Source organism: Anabas testudineus, chromosome 3 (genome assembly GCF_900324465.2).
Source record: "Anabas testudineus chromosome 3, fAnaTes1.2, whole genome shotgun sequence".
Lineage (NCBI taxonomy): Eukaryota > Metazoa > Chordata > Actinopteri > Anabantiformes > Anabantidae > Anabas > Anabas testudineus.
This window is the reverse complement of record NC_046612.1, coordinates 2,913,023-2,933,629: the sequence shown is the minus strand read 5'-3', so window position 1 is coordinate 2,933,629 and position 20,607 is coordinate 2,913,023. Positions and strand designations below refer to the sequence as shown.

The window sequence follows — 20,607 nt, the reverse complement described above, 5'->3', positions numbered from 1 at the left end:
CCAGTCCAGTGCTCGATCCAACCCCACCAGCCAGGAGAAAAGGGTCCCGAGAGGCCTCAGCAGGGTTGGATTCATCCCCATCCTGCAAACAGAGGAAGATCCACAAATGTCCTGAACACTGCAGACCACCCAAGGCTGGACAAATACCTGGAAAGAGAGAGAGCCAATCACAGAGTAACTTACCAGCACTTCATATCCTGGAGACTCCCCAAGATCCACAAGAAAGGAGTCCCCTTAAACCCCTCAGCAGCAACATTCATGTATAACACACACACACTGACACACACACACACACATCCAAACTTCAGAAGAGTTTTCTTTGAAACATGCTGCTGATGAAACCGTGACATCCTTTGGTGTCATATCACTTTTCTCCTTAGCTCTGCTGTAGTTCAACTTTCTCTGTGATGTAATTGGTAGCTTGCAAATCTGTGCGTTCAAAGCAGCTTCGCCAACACTGAAGATGAAACTCGACTCTACAAGGAGCTTCGAGTGGACCAGGTCTGCTCACTCCCCGACATGTGATGGAACCAGAAATGATTTACCAGAATAAAATGGGAAAATAAAATGAAACCGAACTATTAATGGTTGCTGAAAACTGGCTCACATAGATGGATGAACTGGTTTTGTTATCTGTAAAAAAAAAAAAGCACTACAACTGTGGTTGCAGCCAGTTAACCTGCACTTTTTCATCTCTTGTGTTGTTGTGAATCACTATCCAATCATTAATTATATGTCATGACACAGCTACTTTCAATGAGCGTATTTCAATGAGTTATAAATAATAAGTTTATTATTCACCAGCTAACACTTTGCAGCATGGCTCCAGTTCAACACAGGAATATATTTTGTGTCAACATTATTTACTATTTCCCTTTACCTCAGTGCACATGCACACATACCTACATCACCTGGCATCTCTACATAGAGTGAACTTTAGACCAGTACAACCTTTTGCACATTGACACACGGGGAAATGTTTAACATGGCTTCTTTTAACATAAGCATATGGTTATTGTTGTCATAAAAGGTCGTGTATCTCAAAATGCTTCCTTATCATCACACATGACACGACTAAGTAGCCTGTGAAACATGCAGGTGTTAAAACAGTTGAATCCTAAAGTGCTTTAATCCTACCACAGTACACAGGGTAATGGATAGAATAAATGTACTTTTACTTTCATCCAGCACTTATTCAACAGAAGTGAGCTTCAGTTTTTGACCCTGACCCACTCTGGATACCACATTTCTAGCCTGGCATGAGACGTTAGCTCGGGTCGTCCGAATGGTCCCTCTTCATTCAGTTTTCTCAGGAGGAATTACTTCCATCAGCAGCTGAAGATGCATGGTGATGGGTCCTACAGGGAAGTGAAGGTCAAAGGTCACAGTAACACTTTTCAGCTTGGTTAACTATGGGGTCAGGAGAACATAACACTGATAAACAGAGGAACGATCCACGACATCGGGTGAAGGACTCTGTCTCCAAAAGTCTAAAGAGGAAGACTTGTCTCTGTTAATATTTCATTTAAACCTACACTGACATGTCATTACAAACTCACTACTTTTGCATTTACATGGGAAACTTCTGTGTTTCTTAGCAACAGCTGGAGACAGCAGCAGCTCATTGGTGGTCATAACAGTAAAATAAGCAACGTTGACCATCACGTAGCACACACCAACCAAAGGGATCCCAATGATGATGGCCAGTGGCAAGTTCCTGAGGATGTGACAAAAAAAATCTACTCAAGGAGGAAACACGTTGTACACTGTACAAATGAAGCAACATTCAAACGCCCTTTGTTTGTTTAATGCATCTTTATAAACTCACATTATATGTTTGGACATCATGAAAATGATAATTATAGATGGTTTTTCTTACCTGTATGGGTTTTTCAGCTCCTCTGTGATGAAATTCAGCTGATTCCTAAAGAAAACAACTTTTAGCAGGACACTGTCATGTAAAGCCAAACAAAAATCCAAAAAATTAATCCATTGATGACCATTTAGAAGAAAAGGGTAAAGATGCCCTTACTGCCATGTGGGGAAACTGGGAATTAATTGCTCAATGCATGTTGATAAAGGCCTTCTTCTCTGAGAAGAGAAGAGAAACACAATAATACACATTATAATATTCTTACTTCAACATGTAGAATGAATTTCATTACTTTAAAAATTATTTCAAACATGTTTGTTATTCTCATGTCACTTAGTTTTGTACAGTAATAAAATAAATGAAAGGTTTCTAGTTTCTGACCTTTCATAAATTATTTTGCCCTTTTCCATTAAAGGTTATTAATGCTAGTGAAGAGTGATGTTAATCATGTTGTGACCAAAGTGCTAAAAGCGAGTAAAATCATTCTGAAGCACCAGTGGCACCAGTGTTATGTTCTATTACACAGTATACTATCTGATGTTGTTAAGTGAATTAGAAACACGTCATTTGCTTTTTGTGTTTCTTGCTTTTAACCATTAACGCACTGGGATTAATGTAAAACTTACATATAGCCGCAGCTGCCAGACACTTAGAAACAACTTCAGGAGGAGTCAGGGTAGAAAGGAGTGGAGGCATATTTAGCAAAGCTCAGCGTGATGATGGCGAAGGAGGAGGGCTTCAACACCATCACAATGGTCCAGGAGAAAAGGTAGGCCGGGATGGGGCCATAAGCCTCCATTAAATAGGAATACTCTCCTCCAGATTTGGTGATCATGGTGCCAAGCTCAGCGTAGCAGAGCGCTCCTGTGTAGACATAGAGTTATAGTTCATAAAGTTCACCAGAAAGATTTGGTGCTACCCACCATCATTTTTCATCTTCTAACAGCGTAACTAGTACATGTGTTGTGTTTAAATATAAAACCACTAGTTCAACAAGCATATAGATCGTCCTTGTCACAGCAGAGCTGAAGAAGTCTCTGACTAAAACTGCTGCGCTGTTTGACAAGTGGGCTGTGGAGAGGTTGTGAGCTGTTCTCCATGATGCTCAGCAGTTTGTGCAGCATCCTCCTCTACACCACCTGCTCTAAAGGTTCCAGAGGAGCCCCCAGCACAGAGCCAGGACTCAGTGTTGTACAGAAAGTCTGAGGTGTACAGGGTGAAGAGGAGAGGTGAGAGGACAGTCCCCTGAGGTGCTCCTGTGCTACTGACCACCCGCTCAGACTCACATCCCTGCAGTCGTACAAACTGTGGTCTGTCTGTCAGGTAGTCAGTGATCCAGGAGGCTGTGGAGGAGTCTACCTGCATCTTCAGGAGCTTCTCTCTCAGCAGGACAGGCTGGATGGTGTTAAAGGCACTGGAGAAATCAAAGAACGTGATCCTCACAGTGCTGTTTGCCTTGTCCAGGTGTGAGAGAGCTCGCTGGAGCAGGTAGACAATAGCATCATCTACTCCAACCTGGGGGCGATAGGCAAACTGCAGTGGGTCTAGTGATGTCTCAACCTGAGGTCTCAAATGGGTCAGAACCAGTCTCTCCAGGACCTTCATAATATGTGAGGTGAGGGCGATTTACAGGTGAAATTGAACTCTCCTGACCAAGAACTGATTTTGCTTCCAGAGATTTGATGACAGGTTTCCACAGGTACATTCTCCAGAGATAACCTGCTATAATTGAGACCAGAAAGGACAAAAGGGTTCTGCTACAGAGAACGTAGAGAACAGATGAGATGAGGGAGAAGATGAGGGAGCACCAGGTTTGTTAAATAATACAAGATGCATTACTGGTTGTCAAGTGTTTCAATGTCATTAATAACTGTAATAATATATGTTTTTCTTCAAATGTGTTCACGTGTATTGACATAAAAGAACAAACCACTTTGATCAAGTGGTGTTTTGATTCTAATCCACTTCTCACCCAGAGTGGCTAACACGCCACAGGCCGCCCAGATGAGGAGGCAGGGTCCCACAGCTCCAGGGTACAGCAGAACAGACTTTGGAGAAATGAAGATCCCCGAGCCGATCATGGTCCCCACGATCAGACAGATGCCGCTCACCAGACCAACCTGAGCAACAAAAAGGCTTTGTTGAAATTCACCCTGCAGCTATTTCAGTGAAAACCTCCTCTTTTCTTTACTCCTTTTAGCTGAACCTCAAACTGCTGCAGTTTGTGGACACCACCTAAAGCTCCTGAGGTGTTTTAACCTGTGATAACCCGGTGGACGAACCCGTCTTACTTTGATGCTGCTGTTTGTTGTTGCTGTTCTAAAGCATGAGAACCATTCCTGTGCTGTGAATATCTGACGCTCATCCTCAGGAACACAAAAGAAACCCATTCACACGTGTGCTCACATTTCTCTCGAAGGTTTCCCGTCTTCTGTCTCAGGGTCGGTGCTGTGGCCGGTGAAGCCGTTGTGCGGCTCCTTCTTCTTCTTAATGCTGCTGTCGTCCATTTCAGATTGCTGGTGCAACAGAAAACACAAAAGCATGCGCACATCTTAACACCAGTTACATTAACTTTTACAACATAAAGTGTAGCGGTTCACTTTGTATAGTTAAGTCATCTAATCTTTGTTGTGTTTATCAAAGGTCACCACACAGTTCTGAAGAAACCTGCAGCAGCATAATTACCTCTCGTCTTTCTAAACAATGAAGCTAAGAATTCAGTGATATTAATGATTTTATTAGTAAGATGCTCTGATCCAGATCAACTGCACAAATCCTGACTCAGTTTGTTTATTCTAGTTCAGGGTGGAGTTTCACTCACAGTGTGAGACGACCGCCATTAATTCCAAGAAGTTACCCACCCTGTGATGTTAAACTGTTAAACTGTGAACTGGTTGGCTGAAGGATGAGCGCTGTGATTCTTTGTGTTAGAAACTGCTGCATCAATGCAAACAAACCAACATGACAACAATGGTCCAGTATCTGTTATTAAATTGATGCATGATAATAAATAAAATACTATTTCTAGATATTTATCACTTACGTGTGACTCGCACCTCAGTGATGATCCATGAAGCTTGAACGTTGTTGTTTTTCTTTATAGTGATGAATGACAGTTATCAAATGTTAAATGAAGCCTCCTTGAGAATGAGCACACCCCCCCAGTGGGACGTTCCTAGAGCCGATTGGATTAGCCCCCAGTGAAAGGGAGGTGTCTAAAACTCATGATGTAATAAAAATTAAATAAAGGTTTATAATATAACAATCTGTCAATAATATAAATAAGAAATAGCGAGTTCATCATGTAATAACATTTTTTTACAATACAATAACTTATTACATTATGTCAAAGTTATTACATCATAGGGGCAACATTTCCAATTTCCAGCATCCAAAATGCTGCAGCCAGAGTTCTGACTGGAATTAGAGAGATCATATTTGTCCTACGTTAGCTTCTCTCCATTGGCTCCCTGTAAAATCCAAGAAGAACTTTTTCCAAAGTGTTCTGTTACTGGGATGAATGTAAAAAGCATTTTGTATTTTTGTATTTCAGGTAAAAAATGTGAAGTAGGAATAAGTTAAATAAATTCACAGTTATGTTTTTATACATGTGAAGTTCAGTTTTATGTATTCCCGGTGATAAACAGAAGGTTTTGCACAGTACAGCATTATTATTATAATTATAATGTTTTTAATACTGGGAAATATGAAAGTCGAATGAGACCAATAATCTTTATATGTTAGGATTTAGTTTCAGTGTTTATTATGTCTTTAATCTCGTAGTTCCCTTTTATAACATGCTGCTGATTTGTACCACTAGAGAGAGACACCAGCTGAAATAGAGACAGCTTTGCCTGCTTATACTGTAGTAATCTGCTAACAGAGTAACAAATTTCTTATATGAACTCAATGACCCCAGAGAACAAGAGTTTATGACCAATATGAGGGTTCAGGTTTCAGACACATTCACCCAGAGCTTAACATCTTACTATTTAAAGCAAGAGATACGGTCTTAGTAAGACTTTCAGTGCTTCACGTGAAGGAGGAAATAGTCGGCTTAAAGCAGACGTTTATCTCTTTTAACACTGAGACAGTAACATAGGTACTACAGACAGTGAGCAACATGCAGCATTGGGGGGGGGGGGGGGGGGGTTTACTGAAATGTTTGATTTATATTTATATATAGTTAAAGAAAAATTATTTTAAAGGCAACGTTCATTCAAAATCTAAAGTAAGACTCGAATTACCCAAAGTAGAACTACCTAAAGCACTGTAAGTAATACTTGTAACTGAGTAGTTTTTTAAGAAAGTACTTTACATGAGTATTGAATTTGTTTTATAGTTCCTGTGCAACGATACGTCTATTTTTACTTATAAAGATGTATTTCAGTGTTTATGAACCATAAATGATTAATATTACAGGGTCTCAACACCCAGATGACCAGTAAATAAAAACCTCCCTCTGAAATAAGTGACCTGGGACCTGGGACCTGGTCGTGGCTCTGCGGTCCTCCAGCCTGTAGGGGGCGACAGCAGCTCGGCTCCGTCCCGAGTTGCGTCACTTCCAGCCAGAACACAGCGGCTGCAGCTGAATGAACGACTTTGGCCTCGATCTGTCCCAAACACGGTCTGACCGAGCATGAACGCCGCTCTGAAGCACTGGAAGGAGGCGGCTACCCTCATTCTGGCCGCGGGCCGCCGGGCCGGGACCCCTTCACCTGTGGGCAGCTCGCACCTGACGCACAGGTGGAGCTTCGACTACGACATTCTGCTGCTCAAACGCAGCAGCAGAAGTGGATTCATGCCCAACGCGTATGTGTTTCCTGGAGGCATGCTGGACTCCTCGGACTTCTCCAGTGAATGGTGTGATGTGTTCACGTCCTCCAGCCGCTGCTCCCACTTCGGGTTAACAGGTGTCAAACAGCCGGCGGAGACTCGACCTCCCATCTTCGCCACAGACCGACAGAAGCTGGGCTCCCCCATCCCGGGAGAGGTCGCCGTGCGGATCTGCGCCCTGAGGGAGACGTTTGAGGAGTCTGGGGTGCTGCTGTGCGTGTCGAAGGCGGAGGAGAAGGCGGTGTTGGACCGCTCGGAGGACCAACGTGCTGCTCCACACAAAGCAAACGGGCTGTGCAGCAGCGAGCTGGTCCGGTGGAGGACTCTGGTGAACCAGAACCCCTCCAACTTCATCAAGATGTGCAGAGAGCTGGAGGTGGTGCCCAACATCTGGGCTCTGCACGAGTGGAGCAACTGGCTGACTCCCACAGGCCGGTACGGAGCGACGAGGTTCGACACCGCCTTCTTCGTGTGCTGCCTGCAGGAGGTGCCGCACACCCTCCAGGACCAGAAGGAGATAGTGCGCTTCCAGGTGAGAGGAGCCCGAGCTGCTGCATTTACCAACACAAGAGCGTTTCAGAAACAGCTCCTAAGAGGATCAGTCCTGGAGAAGAATAGTGACGGCTGCTTCCTCATTTTATTTTATTATAACTTCTCACACTTGCTTCTAAACATGTCCAATAGTTTCACACACACAAAAAGTTTCAATTACTCAGTGAACTTGTTTTTGTTCACAGCATCACCTGCTGTCGTCCCAGTAACAAGTTTGCTGCAGTTTTCCTAAACCATCGTTTGATTAACAAACCACCTCTGTGTCTGTGTTTCAGTGGTCCACACCCCCACAGATCCTGCAGAGCTACCAGGCACAGGAGTTGTGGATCGCCCCCCCACAGTTCTATGAGCTCAGCCGCTTGTGCCGCTTCCCTTCTCTGAATGACCTCCACAACTTTGCCAGTCGTCGTGCTGCAGAGGGCTGCGAGCAGTGGCTGCCCGTTGGTTTCTCTAATGATAAACACTACATATCAGTGTTGCCAGGTGCTGACGTCCGTTTGTTTCGTCTAATCCACGTCTAAACCACGAACATGTGATGTTTAATGATCCAAATGATAAATTATTTAATGTGGGTTTGAGGAATGAAGCAGAGTTCTGAATATTAACACAGCTGCTCTGATGAGGTGACCACAGTACAGAGGGTTAGCAGCTCAGGTACATCAGTGGTTCTTTGGGATTTGTCAGAAGAACTGTTCTGTAGGTTATTTGTTTTATGCAGTGATGTGCATCAAACTCATGCTACAGCTGCAGATGACAGCTCATATGATTCCCCAGCTCTTACAGAAGGATAAAGTTTGTGAAGCCACAGTAGGAGTCTATATAGTAATTAAACCAGTCGCTCGTGTTCATTACTGTGATCTGCTGTTTCCTCTGTTCCAGGTGACAAACATTACCCGTCAGACTCTTCTGGAGAAACTGACGTGGATATGAGCACAGTCCTTCAGCTGAACAGTCCTCAGGACAAGAATCCGCTGCACCGTATAATCATCTCAGATTCATACACTGCAACTGTACAGATCAACATCACACCCAAGTACAATCACCTTGTGCCAGTTGTTGAGCCAGCTTCAAAAAGTCAGCTTTGACTTACTCCGAACGCCATTCTGTGCACATGTAACGACAAATATCCTCATGAAAGGCGACAGATTAACTCAGTGTTGCCATTGATGAACTTAGATTTTGCTGAGTGCTGAGTGCTGATCAGGACCTGTGTCCTTCCGTTGGACTGTGATGTCTCAGTCATCGTCCTCCACCAGCTTGTTTATGTACCAGATTTGAAATGGACAAATCTGAAGTGATTGCCTAAGAACCTTATTGTACAATCACAGAGTTGGGTTTTGTATTATTACCATTATATTTTGACCTGTAACTATAGCAACAGACTCACTCTGAACAGTGAATTAAGGGATTTAGAGAAGTGCACATGTGCTTCTTTCTACAAATGTAGAATTACAGTATTAGCTGAATGGTAGATATGGTTAATTAATTTGGTGTGATGGTTAAGGTTAGGCTAGTGCTTGGGAATGCATTGTGTGTGTTATGGTTGTTTCTTTCAGTAAGAGTGCACATGTGGAGCCTCTGCAGGACGTCCACCTTTTCTCCTGTGGGTGTCTTCCTTACCCACAGTGTTCTTCATACCAAATTAATGAGTCATAAAAATCATTTATGTCAGATGGGTTGTACCATATCTGCATTTACACCTGATTTATTAAACACATCAATTGTTTTATTATGAATGTGATATTTTTACTGTTGCTGTGTCAAGATAATGTTAAAATGGAAGCTGATTTGTACAGCATCTTACAAAACAATTTGATGCCCATGTGAAAGCACATTCTGCCTGACCTGAACGCAGTTATTATAAAGTAATCAATCACATATTATGTCCTACACTAGAACATGTCAGTGTCTCACAACTATAAAAGTAGCAGTTTGGTGGGAAGAGGCTGAATCAGGAGAAGAGTGAGGCACGATATAACAGGTCAGCACCCCCCAATCTGATTTCTATTAATTTATTTAAAAAAATTTTTTGGTCACATTTTATCTGACAGCGTAAGAAAAGATGCTGAGGCTTCATCTCCTGCTCGCTGTCCTCGCACTCTGGGGCACATCTCCTGCCTCAGAGTGCGACTTGAAATAACACGGCTCAGCTTGCTTTGCTGTTTGCTTTGGAGAGTCCATCGAGCGTTTCTATGGCAACCCAAAGCCTTGGAAACCCACCATCTTTGTCCAGATGAGGTGGCGATGTGTGTAGCTCGCCTCCCTCTGAACCAGTCTGCTTCACGCACTTGTTTCTAAGCGACAGAGCGAAGCGAGTCCTGCACAAGTTCAAATAAAATGCCTCCAAACAACTGCAGAGAAAGTCGATCTACTCACCTTGAAAAGGTCTATTTTTATACCTAATGAAGCACATTCTCTAAAACTTTGATGCTGGGGCTATTTTGAGAAGCAGCTTGTGTAACACATCACAACCAAATAATTTCAGCGTACCTGAAGCTGTCTCAAAGTTGCATTAAAGTTGACTTTCGCAAGAGTTCCTCTTGCTCTTAAAGGACAAACTTTAAAGTGTTTCACTAGGCTTTATCTTCTCCACTCGTTAAATCCCCTGCCCTTCCTCCTCATGTTTAAATAATCACCTTTATATTTTTGGATCTCTGGATGAGACAATGTAAGTCTGTTGAGAATTTCAGAAGGTTCATGACTCACTGTGAGCAGAGCTCTGTGAAATGACAACACGGATAAACAAGATGTCAGGAGGCCTGTTGTGAGTCAGGTGCCAGCACAGCCATATGCATATCTGTCTATTTATATTTGAGTGATTTCTGCCAATAGTGCTATTTTTCATGTTCCCAAATGTTTTCAACATATTATTCACTACTGCTACAAGAAGCCAAACCTCTGTGTAGAAGAGTTGGATTCTGGGAGGTTACTACATACGTCTGCTACTAAGGCTGAGAGATCTTTCAATACCAGGAGTCTGTTTACCAGCAATCAGAGAAGCCCCTCGACAATGGGGGGGTCAGGATGTGAACCTGTGGAGCTGTAACAGAGCAAGTGTTTGTAAAATGATGATGGCGACTTGAATACGATGAGGTGATCCTGAGTTTTGATGTATTAAAGCGCAACAAGTCGGTGGGATACTGGATAGTAGAGGATGTTTGATATTAGTAACAGAGGAGAGATGCAGAGATCCTGTCTCAGTATTACTCTCAGTAGAAGCACTTCAACTCACTTTACACTCTTAACTGCCTGTTTTTAATCTTGTTTTAGTATCTGACACCATTTCTGCCAAAGGTCTTAGAGACAGTGATGCTGTGTTGGTTTTATTTCCTAGATAAACTAAACACAACAGTTTCTATAAAATCAGAGAATCTATTGTTTAGTTTATTGAAGTTTGGATTTGATATTTAAAATTCCAGTGATAATTTATTTTTACTAAAACCATTTGTGACCTTTATGAGAAATTATTTTCAAATAAATAAAGTGAATAACTTATGGAGGTGTTTTGACTAAATTTCAATATATATAAACTATTTTTATAGTATTTCATGTACTTCTATATGTATTCATGGTATATTCTGGGTTTTACTGCCCGATTTAAATGAAAGTTGAGAAAACATTCTTATAATCATCAGTGCTCATGTCATGGTCATGTATGAGTGAAAGAAGAAGAGATGTGTATTCATCTTTTCACTGAATGTGCATCTTGATTTTAGTCAAACATTTCTGAAAACTCATTAACAAATAAGAAATGTGACCATGTGTTGCTCAGCAACACTGAGTTTTCTAGATTTCTGAGTTCAAACTACTTGTGCTGACCCTGACGTGTTCACTGTTCATTCTTATGGACCCGTCATGTGTTTGTAGATGATCCAGGACAGACATTCTTCAGTTGGCCATTCCAGAAATACCCTCAAAGACTCTTACTCCTAAAACCATTATCGAGTTACAGCACCTGGGTCAGCCTCCTCTGCATTTTAAACTGCACGATTTTAAACTGAAGGTGTTTAAGATTATTACCTCTGTGTACATCTAATGTGTGTATGTCAAGCTTTGCACTGATCCCATACGGAGCTAAGCTCCAACTAAAACAAAAATGCCAAAACCCCACACAGAAAATAGAAACAGAGACATTCAGTTGATGCATCATCGTCGTTTGTGCAACAGCTTCTTTGGCATTGTCTTTGCTTCAAACTACAAGCACGATTTCAAGTGTGTCCAAAAACGCTTTTGTAATAAACATACTCCATTGCATGACACAGTGGTAGACTGCATGTACACATCCTCTATTCACATGTTGCAATGTATACATTCAACACTGTTTGCAAGAAAAAAAACCTGAAAAGAACCATGAACAGGCTTACAGTGAACAGGTGCATTTGTAAAAGACTGTGTGAGTCTCTGGTCCCAAGGCTCTCATCATTTGATGCACTGAGGAGACTACAGCAGCAGTCCAGGTGATGGGGATGTTGGAACACTGTGCTAACAGGAGTGTGGAGCAGTGCGGATTTGATCAGCCTGTGATGTGAAGGTTACCTGACTCTGTCCCTACTTCTCTGACTACACCCCCCCCCCCCCCCCCCCCCCCACTCATCTGAAGACACCTGACGCATCAATCCGCTGAATACTTAGCAGTAAGCTACATTTACGCTTGAGCTTTTCCACTAATCCACTTGGATTACGTGTTGTTTATATCCTGATGGCCAGACCCAGACACTGTCACGTCATTTTATGACCTTTTTTTTTTTCCTCTTCCAAAAATACACCCTTTCCCCCTCAAAGCGCTTCCTGTGCCCGACGCGCGGCCCTCTGCGCACCGCTAAATGTTCTACAGCTCATCTCATCTAGTGCAACTCCTCACTTCACCCGAGTACATTCACAAATGTGAGAAATAAGTTCCCAGGAAAAGGCGTTTTCTCTCTGCTCTCTCTTCTCTGGGGAGCTGCGCGCTCCTGCACCCACGGTGACGCCCCGGCGGGCAGCCCCGCAGGGTGTCTCTCAGGGTGGGCTGTCGGGTCACACAGCTCAGGACATGTTGACGACCAAATATCCTAGAACCACAGCCACAGTGACGATGACAAAGAATATAACCACAGCGCAGATCGACCCGAACCCAGCATCCCTGCTGCCTCCACCCTCTTCCTCTTTGGGCTCCTCCTCGCAGATGGAGATGACACCCACGGAGGAATTCCCTACGCTCATGTTGGACTTCAGCTCCGCGCCTGCCTCCTGCTTCGCCTCGACGGCCCACGGCGCCACCTGCACCTTCATCTCCATCTCCTCCATCATCTGGCTCACCTGGCAGATCTCCGTCTGCAGGTCCCTGAGGTCCGCCGTGTCGATGTTGCTGTCTGCCTCGTACTTCATGTTCTGCACGCTCATGGCCCGGGACGCCACGCTGGTGGTGCTGCCGGTCATCCCCGTCTGGATGAGGTGTCTCGTCGGCACCTTGAGGGGGAAATCTTGCCCTATCTCCAGGGACCTCTTCATGTCCACCTCCAGGAGCTCCATGGTGCTGGAGAACAGCACCCATAGGCGCTCGTACTCGGACCGGTCCTCTTTGCTGATGGTCTTATCTTTGAGCAGGGAGGTCAGTTTAGTCCTGTTGGCCACGGCCAGCTCCTGGGCCTTTTTGCGCGTCCTCTTCAGCTCCTCTCGCAGGTTCTGCGAGTCGGACGTGCTTCCCAGGGCGATGACCAAATGCCTGTAGCAGGCAGTGACTTTGTTCAAAGCGTCCAGCATCGTTTTGCACTCCTCTTTGCCCATAACTGATCAAAACAATCTGCGTCCTCGTCAAACTCAGTAATTATCGAACCAAAGAGGCAGTGAGCCGTTAGAGACGCAGCTTTACACTCTGCCCTCAGTTCAGTTTCCACGGGAGTACCCCCCCATGTCTACAAATCCCATCAACGCACTCAGAGCAGATTCCTCTCTATCCATGCTCCTCAGGCTGTGGGAGCGGTTTGCAAATCAACGCGTCCCTACTACCTTTGTGTTTCCCCAGTCAACACAAACAGCAGCTCCCTCCTGCAGGACGGACGCGAACGGATGTGAAACAATCCGGATTCAGCTACAGGTGTCTTAGCATCCACAGGATGCTGACCGCGGCTCCTTTCTCGTCAACAGCTTAAAACATGCAAAAAATGTTCAAGGATGACGCGCAGCTGGAAAAACAGCAAATCTTCATCCAGAGTTAAACAGAGAAAAAGCACGAAGCACAACGAGCCATTTTTGGTTTGTTTATCTGTGTGGGAGCTCTCCACACTGTCCAGCACCCAATCGATGTTTAAATACCAGTAAGCGCCTTCTGTGGTCACATGTGCGCACAAAATTGAGCCATTCAGGCGCAAGCGGAGAGGCAGGCAGGGAAACAAAGCTGCTGCGCTCCCATTGGTTTGGTCTCACGGTGAAAGCATCGTGTCATTGGCGGATCGGTCCCTAAATGTGGGCAGGACTCAGATGCCCATCAGCGGGGACGTCAAATCACAAAGAGCTTACCTTATTTGCCACTATCGGCCATTTGTCATCAGCATCCCTGCGTGTTGTCAGCTACGTTTCCGGAGGAGAGTGAAGCCATGACAGATGACTGACAGCATCCTGTGAGGTTGATGCAGTTATGTGAGTCCAGGTCTGCAGCGTTAAAAGCATCAATAAAAGTTCAGTCTGTTTCATTTTATCATAGTGTTGTTGGTAGAAAATGAAGAATAACTGAGTAATATGATCATTAGTGAAGAGCCACATGTCTATTACTTCTCTACTCACAGAATTGGTTGGATAATGTGTTGTTTACCTAGTTGGCTCCTGCAGTGTTGAGAGGCCAGATGCAGATAATGCTGCGTGGTGTTTGCCTGCTTTGCTCTTTTTGCATTATTGAAGCGGATGAGTCCTAATGATCCAGTGACTGCAGTGTACAGCTAATGGACTGAAGCTGATGGAGAGGCTCCTTGTTTGCTCTGCACAAGATGGCATCTGCACTGGCACTGATTGATGTCTTCTACTGCATTTAAAACTTGTTTCCTTGCCTGACTGATGTGTTCTCACCTGTGCAGTAAGATCGAACTCCCAGTTAGATTCCTACAGTACAGTATGTGCTGCGCTCCACTGTTAGCTGTACTGTTTGATATTTGATCTGCTGGTAGCCATGACTAATAACACATATCTTGGCTGAGTCAGATGTTTTGTTAAGATCTTGGCAAATAGATCTTCTTTCCCTTGAATATGTTTCCATGGCAACCTCTCACCTCTTGGCAAGCGCTCTTCAGTTATTTCTTCACAAGGTATTCAGTTACTGACAGAGCAGTAAATAGTTGACAGTCATCACCGTTTCCTCTCGTGCTGTATTCGATTTTACAGTTTAGCTGATGAGAACTGAGAGATTCATGAAAATCACATCAAGAAGATGAGATGTGTTGTAGATGTGTTTGTCTTACAGTACGTGAAACATCTGTGTGGTGAGTTTACTCATAAAAGCAATCATGACTTAAAGCAGATCACAGAAAGCTTTTCAAATCCTACATTTAAAAACAGTCAAACAGGATCAGGGCCTGTTCACAGCTCTGGAGTATCTACCACCTTTGCATGGAGCTGCTAACAGAAGTAGCCATGCATGTTTCTATAATAAGATTGTCGATAAGCTGGTCTGTTAGATTCAAGTGCGAGGATGAGTCAGGCCTGCTGAGGTCTGATTGCTCTCAGAGTGAACGCATCATAGAAAACTCAACAGGACTTCCTATCCAGAGGCTCTCTGTGGATTCTCTGTCACAGACTTTCACAGGCTTCAGGTTGAGCATCAGGCATGTGGGTAAAACACTGCGTTTCTATAGTGACCAAATACAAACTGACTTCGCAAGGTCTGCTGCGTGGTCCTCCTGGATAATTTAAGGACATATCAAACAACATATGGCATGATCAGTTGATCCTTTCCATCATACATCTGCTTGTGTTTGCAGCAGGTATCTGAACCCTGCAGAGCGCACTGAGCAGAGCTGTGCATTAACCTTCAATCCTGTGGACACGAAAGGGGTCAAATACTTCCTTTAGAACGTGTAACCTCTCACACACAACAATATAATGTTTGTTTGTTTCAACACAAGCCTAAACACAACACTTGGCACAGAGCTGATGTCAACTGATGCAATAAAACGATCTGCAAACTCCATAATCCAGATTAGCAGATTCCTAAAGGTTCTCGGATTAGTAGAAGTATAACAGATACTAATGCATCTTCTAATGGAGACATGTCATCCCTCTATGATCCTATAGAACCAAGACAGCATTAGAAAACTCTGGAATAACTCTGTCAGCCCCTTGATAATCCCACACCAGACTACAACAACTCATCTTGTAGCCACTGCACAGCACTGAGGAACCAAACTCAAGTCTGCTACCAGTGCGTTGGAGACTGGCCGGAGCATTGCTAAAACCTAACGTGCACGTATTAATGATGTGGAAAGGAACTACAGCACTGTTTTTAAAATGCATCATTCAGCTTGAATGACGTCCAGGACTGTCGCCCTACAAAGCAGCACACTTGTACCCACAAACCACTGAACCACACTGTGGCCAAACTCTCACCTCCTAAAATCCTGAGCACCACTCATTTGACTCCTCCAAGTTTGACATCTGACTTAGTGATGCACAGATCTGCTACAAAACATCCAGAGCAGGATTAGTACGTGATCGCAGAAAGCTGACTTATGTCTTGTTACTAGAGTAGGAAAAATCCCTTAAAAGCCAAAGATTACTTGTGTGGACCTCAGATTTAGATTTAGAAGCATGTTACAGCTTGTTTTAAGTGGCCTGAGATGATTAGAAGAGGAGACAGGCAGATGATGGAGCCCCGAGATGGAAGCAGGAGGAAGATGCAGGCAGTTAGAAACAGAGGCGGAACAGCGAGGGGAGAGAACCGGAGGCTGAGGGAGTCTGTCTTTGTTGAATTATTGATGGATCTCATCCACTATGTGGTCGCTTACATGGCGCAGCATGCAAGAGCAGGGTGAGCCATGAGTCACGCCTCAACTCCACAAAGGTCCAGAGTGAGGATGATCTCCAGTCAGTCTTGACACACACACACACACACACACACACACACACACACACACACACAGTAATGTTTCTTTCTCGGCGCCCTGTGAAAATAAAAGCCTTCATATAAACTTTGTATTGATTGTGGAAAATGTGATTCAGCACTCAGGAAGTTTGGAGTGTGTGTGTGTGTGTGTGTGTGTGTTTAACACTACCCTGCTGTTTCTTAATGTATAATTATTCTCTCTGTTGATTGATACCACTCTCCCACTGCAGTGTGACCTTGCCTACACTCAGCTGCCTGTTAGTTTAGTTTAGCAGAGGAAACAATTGAGCCCAAGTTTCATGGACCAGGAATCATAATCGAGTGGACTGGTACGCACAAACATCACTTTTTAAAAATAGAGTGGCTAAGCCTCTCTAGGATGCTACAGTATACAGTACACTTTACACGCTAAACGGAGATGAGCCAAAAGGATTTGTGGCATCTGCTGGCTGAAAGCTTAGCTCTAATCTTATCACATCAAGATGACCTCCGGAGAACCTGAGGAGGTCCAGCATGAGTGAAAAGTGATACGTGTGAGCAATAATGTCGGCCCAACAGGCTAATGTAATTTACTTTGAATGTCATGACACATATATTGTGCAGTAGCCCACCTTCCCCCTCACAGTGTCTAATAAAAGCATGTTAACACGAAGCGTCTGCCCAGCATGTCATTGTGTCATGTGTATGTGAAGGAGGTACTCCTCGGTCTATTGGCTGCTCTTAGCGAAGCCTTAATGTAATCTATTGTACTTTTCTCTTTCTGCAGAAAATAGAACAGTGCAGTGAATGGAGTGGATTAAAGAGATGTCATTTCATTCACCAAGCTCTCAAAAGATGTTCAGCACCACTACAGCATCGTTCTGCAGGAGCTTTGTACAGTTAACAAGAGAGCTGCATTAGTGACCTTAACGATCTTGAGCTGTTGTGTTTTTCTGGTTCTCGTCCAGCGAAGCATTTTGCTGTGAGCTCACTGCAACCAAACATGCAAGAAGAGCTGATGGGCAGGAGGCGGGAGGGCAGAAGGTCTTGGCCCTCGTCTGTTTTACTCCTGCAGTTTTAGAAAATCCAACAGATTGTCCTTCTCAGAAAATCCCCTCTAAAAGGCTTCTGGGATGGATTTGTGTAGGCGAAGCAAAGGTGGATGCAGCAGAGCTAAGCCTGTGAAGGTCAGAGGTCACTCAGTCATGGCCGGGGTACTGTACTGTATGTGTCATTCTCCATTCCACCGTGGAGAACACTCCCGATGGTCAAGACCTGTCTGTCAGCTGTGTGTCTGAAGGCGAGTCTGCATTCATACGTGTCCACAGCGCTGACAGATGGCTGCGTGCCGCGTGTAGTGATGTCAGCTGGACATGAGCAGGATGAGGCCTTAAAGAGAAGTGGTCGAGTGGTGTTTGAACTCCGTGTCTTTGGACACTGCAGCATACAGACTTAGAAATATTATACTGCACATAACGTCTCTTTAAAAGCATCTTCTCAATTTAAAGTGACATCAGAATGAAACGGACTCAGTAATGATTCATCTCAGGAGTCACTAAAATCGAATGTAGGTGCGATGGCTCCTCAGTTTGCATGTGTTAGTTTATAATGAATGTTTTAGAATTTGTCAAATAAAATGATCTTACTTTATATAATACTGTAAATAACATGAGAGCACATCAGCCATCATACATATCATCCAGCTGCTCTGTCGTCTTACACCTCTTCCTCCTCTTCCTCTCTCTCTCTTTACCACTGATAAATTGACGTCAGGTAGGAGGATTGAATTCAAAACACCAGAGCGGCTTCTCTTCAGGTGCTTCTCTCTTTACGAATTAATGAAGACTGTTCTTTTTTCACAGTTTTCTTCTTTTTAACAAGACATTTCCCTCAAGACAACACACTCCAGCTCCAGCAGCTCAGGCCTCATTGTGTTTTTTTTTTTGCAGAGAGCAGAGTCGACCTTAATGTTCAAGCACACAACAGATTGTCAAATAATCTGTAATGAAAACAATGCACACACAAAAACACAGATTTACCAATTAGTTTTTTAACTATATATATTATTTTGCATAGTTTTGCTGAGAGGATCAACAACACTAACACTGTCTGTACAGTAAGAATGAAAAACTACAGCCTGCAGCCTGTTTAGCTTAGCACGCTGTACCATAAAGACAGGCTGTGTCTTTCTGAAGGTCACTAATTAATATGTTATCACAACTCCAGGGTGTCTCAAATGACTCCGAGTCACTGTAGGAGTGTTTGAGCTGAGACACTAAACGTTAAATAGAGACATTAAGAGATGTGGTCAGGTGGCTGCGTTTCCTCTGGACAGAGACTCACAAATAATTTGCTTCATTTCTTATTGTGTCATTGGGATTGATGTGTTCTCCAGTGACAGACACGTTTCTGTGGAACTTTGTAATGTGGTGGTGCCACCCTGTTAGGAATCTCTGGCCTCACTTCTCCACCTTCCCCTCATCCCTCATGATGTTAGTAACGACCCACATCTTCCCTTCGCCTTCTTTATTCCAGCTGCAGTTACAAACCACTCCGCTCTCGTCTCCACTTTGTTTCACTTCATTTCACTCCAAAAGCTAGCATGTCAACAAAGGGTGGAGGTGGTGGTGGGTGGGGAGGGGGCTGCGCCAAAATGATAATGCACATGGGAACTCGAGGCAGATTTTATTTGTTACATGAGCACTTAGTGTTCATTATTTAATCGGATACAACAGTACCGATTGCACCAAGAGTCGCTTGTCTTCGCTGCCATTAACAGTCTCTGATTCTTCGTTTAGAACATTCATTAGGAGACGTTTGGGAATGAACTGAATATCAGGTGGAGACGGCCTTTACGAGGAGGGAGCGGACAGTTTCCATGTAGCCACTTTGGCAGCCGGTCAGATGCTCATCTAGCCATAATGGAGAGAGAGAGAAGCAGTTCTGGAAATGGAAAAAGGGCTTCAGTCCCCGGATTCAGCCTTTAAGCTGCTTTAGAGGATTGCTGGGTATTTTTTCTCTCCCTCCCTCTAAAACAGACAGCTGATATTGGCTCTGAACCAGAACGGGAGCTTGCACTGCGCAGCTGCAGACACAGTGCAGGAAGGGGCAAGCAGCTTTGTCTTGACTTTGTAATCCACTCTTGGGAGACACGTGACTTGAGCAGCCAGGAAGGCCCCGCTGCTCCCTGTTGGGGACACGCTGCTACAAAGTTGGCATCTGTGCTCACCTGACCACAAAAAACCCCGTTCAGACTAAGCTAAATATTTCACTGAGTAAGAACATGTGCTTTTCCTTTTCTGCAACATCACTGACCGAACGGGACATGAAACATGCGTGGATGTGTAAGCCTCTTACAGAGCAGCAGCAGGAACCATTTTCTCCTTACTGATTTTGTTGGAGGTGAAGGTTAGCATCACTGAGGATGTCAAGAGGACTCACTGTAAAATATTCATCAGTTTTCTGTACCTGCTCATCATCCTTGAGGCTGTGACACTGGAGCAGCTGAAATGCAGATTGATTTGAAAAGGATTCATGCAGCCATTATTCACCTGTGAGAGACGTCAGTGCAGCCTGTGTTCACTGTGAAGGCCGACAAAAGTGTGGAGAGCTTTAACATTGGTGCTCATACTATAACAAATAGATCAACGTTGATGATTTTTCAAATTAAATACACAAAATTAAGGTTGTTGGAGGTGTTCTCTCTACGTCTGTACATAAATTCAACTCAACAGCACCTGAATATTTTAGATTTTCATCAGAAACGTTTTTGCTATGATGTAAAATACTCATATGTATGCATTGAGGTATTTTTATTATGTAAAAATTTGACATTCCCTCTATCTGACATTGCACTGCAGTGGTACAAGCTCAGGAAAGAATTCAACAATAAAGTGAATCTTATGATATCATCATTTATGTGGCACATCTGGATCACACTTGCAGCTGTTATCAGCAGCATCAAGTTCAATATTGTTTAAAATACACTGTTTTCTTAGTGAAGCTCTACTTTTGTACTTAAACTCACATTTAGAGTTTGTTATTTACGCCTCAGCTTGAGGTTTTTAAGTGCTACTTTTTTAGTGGAATAACTTTTTCAATTTTACTTTTACTAATTTTGCTGATTTAATAGCAGCAGTGCTCTAACACTGAGTAACATTAATTATGCTTTGGCAGGTTCAGAAGTTTAATTTGCAGGTTTCATGCACTGATTCCAGTCAACAGCGCCCGCTAGTGGAGAACGGAGGTCATCGCAGTTTTACTGGCGTCGTTCCGTCATCAGCCACCAGGTGGCGAT

General features: G+C 43.7%; 2 protein-coding genes, 1 long non-coding RNA gene and 1 pseudogene across 3 annotated transcripts; 1 reads left to right on the top strand and 3 right to left on the bottom strand.

Moving 5' to 3' along the window:
* Window positions 1-863: 863 nt before the first annotated feature.
* Window positions 864-2,091, bottom strand: LOC113173962. The gene is made up of 3 exons (XR_003299866.1): window positions 2,033-2,091; window positions 1,880-1,924; window positions 864-1,717 (listed from the first exon to the last, which is right to left on the bottom strand). It is a non-coding gene; the product is annotated as an uncharacterized LOC113173962 (long non-coding RNA).
* A 334-nt stretch (window positions 2,092-2,425) lies between these two features.
* LOC113174579 lies at window positions 2,426-6,514 on the bottom strand (annotated as a pseudogene).
* nudt19 (nudix (nucleoside diphosphate linked moiety X)-type motif 19) lies at window positions 6,437-8,997 on the top strand. Its single transcript, XM_026377504.1, has 3 exons — window positions 6,437-7,241; window positions 7,537-7,744; window positions 8,141-8,997. The coding sequence occupies exons 1-3, from the start codon at window positions 6,513-6,515 to the stop codon at window positions 8,344-8,346; spliced, it is 1,143 nt and encodes a 380-aa protein (XP_026233289.1). The 5' UTR covers window positions 6,437-6,512; the 3' UTR covers window positions 8,347-8,997.
* A 3,088-nt stretch (window positions 8,998-12,085) lies between these two features.
* Window positions 12,086-13,067, bottom strand: LOC113174775 (regulator of G-protein signaling 9-binding protein). The gene has a single exon (XM_026378906.1). The coding sequence runs from the start codon at window positions 13,025-13,027 to the stop codon at window positions 12,287-12,289; it is 741 nt and encodes a 246-aa protein (XP_026234691.1). The 5' UTR covers window positions 13,028-13,067; the 3' UTR covers window positions 12,086-12,286.
* Between the last annotated feature and the right edge of the window lie 7,540 nt (window positions 13,068-20,607).